The 927-nt window shown below is 33.7% G+C and overlaps 1 protein-coding gene across 1 annotated transcript; it reads left to right on the top strand.

The window, feature by feature from the left end:
• Positions 1 to 295: 295 nt before the first annotated feature.
• Positions 296 to 716, top strand: HELRODRAFT_184511 (hypothetical protein; the record flags this gene model as incomplete). Its single annotated transcript, XM_009030462.1, has 1 exon — positions 296 to 716. A coding segment is annotated over one exon (421 nt), but the record flags the coding sequence as incomplete, so codon positions are not given.
• Positions 717 to 927: the final 211 nt, after the last annotated feature.

Raw genomic sequence — 927 nt, 5'->3', positions numbered from 1 at the left:
TGACAACTACCACATTGTCAAGACGTTTGACCATGCATCTACAAGATGGAGCAATTAAACAACATTATCAACAACAGCATAACATCACTTTAACACGACAAATGTTAAATAACACGCAAATAGTTTATTGCAATAACAACATCACAAACCTGAAAATAGCTGAATCAATTTTCATACAAAACAAAAATCCCTCCATGAACATTCAAGTACAGTCTAACAACATTCTACCTTCAAATAGACTACTAAATAAAAACAACAATCATTATAATTATAACAACAACAATTACGACAACAGCAATAATTATAACAATGTTATCACCAACAATATTATTGATGTAAACAACAATCATACCAATAGTGACAAATTCAACAACAACATCAACAACACCAACAACAACATCAACAACAACATCAACAATAACAACAACAACAACAGTGCCAACACTGTAGATACCAATGCTACAACCCACAGCGCAAATATCAGTTGCAATTGGAACATCATCAATAGTGACAACCCTAACAACAACATCAACAACACCAACAACAACATCAACAACAACAACAACAGCATGAACAATAACAACAACAACAGTGGGCACCATAATTTGGAATATGTTGGTGTGACGACGACGAAGCTATTGAAAAGACTCAAGATGCACGTACAAACTGGCGCTATAAAGAATCACATGGAAGAGAAACACAAACCAAAATCCTAAGCAAATTTTGGACCACAATGTTGAAATCTTACATTGCAATAACAACCATTATAATTTACGACTAGCCGAATCAATACAGATAGAAGAAAGACATCCGATAATAAATAATCAACAACGGGCAATTGGAATCCTTCCCACTAATAAATTTAGAAACAGAGAAATCATCGATAATGATGACATGTAAAAGTGTCATATTGCACGAAGTTGAAGA

This window comes from Helobdella robusta, assembly GCF_000326865.2.
Source record: "Helobdella robusta unplaced genomic scaffold HELROscaffold_680, whole genome shotgun sequence".
NCBI classification, from domain to species: Eukaryota; Metazoa; Annelida; class Clitellata; order Rhynchobdellida; family Glossiphoniidae; genus Helobdella; species Helobdella robusta.
The sequence above is the reverse complement of the archived record's forward strand: the minus strand, read 5'-3'. Positions and strand labels throughout refer to the sequence as shown.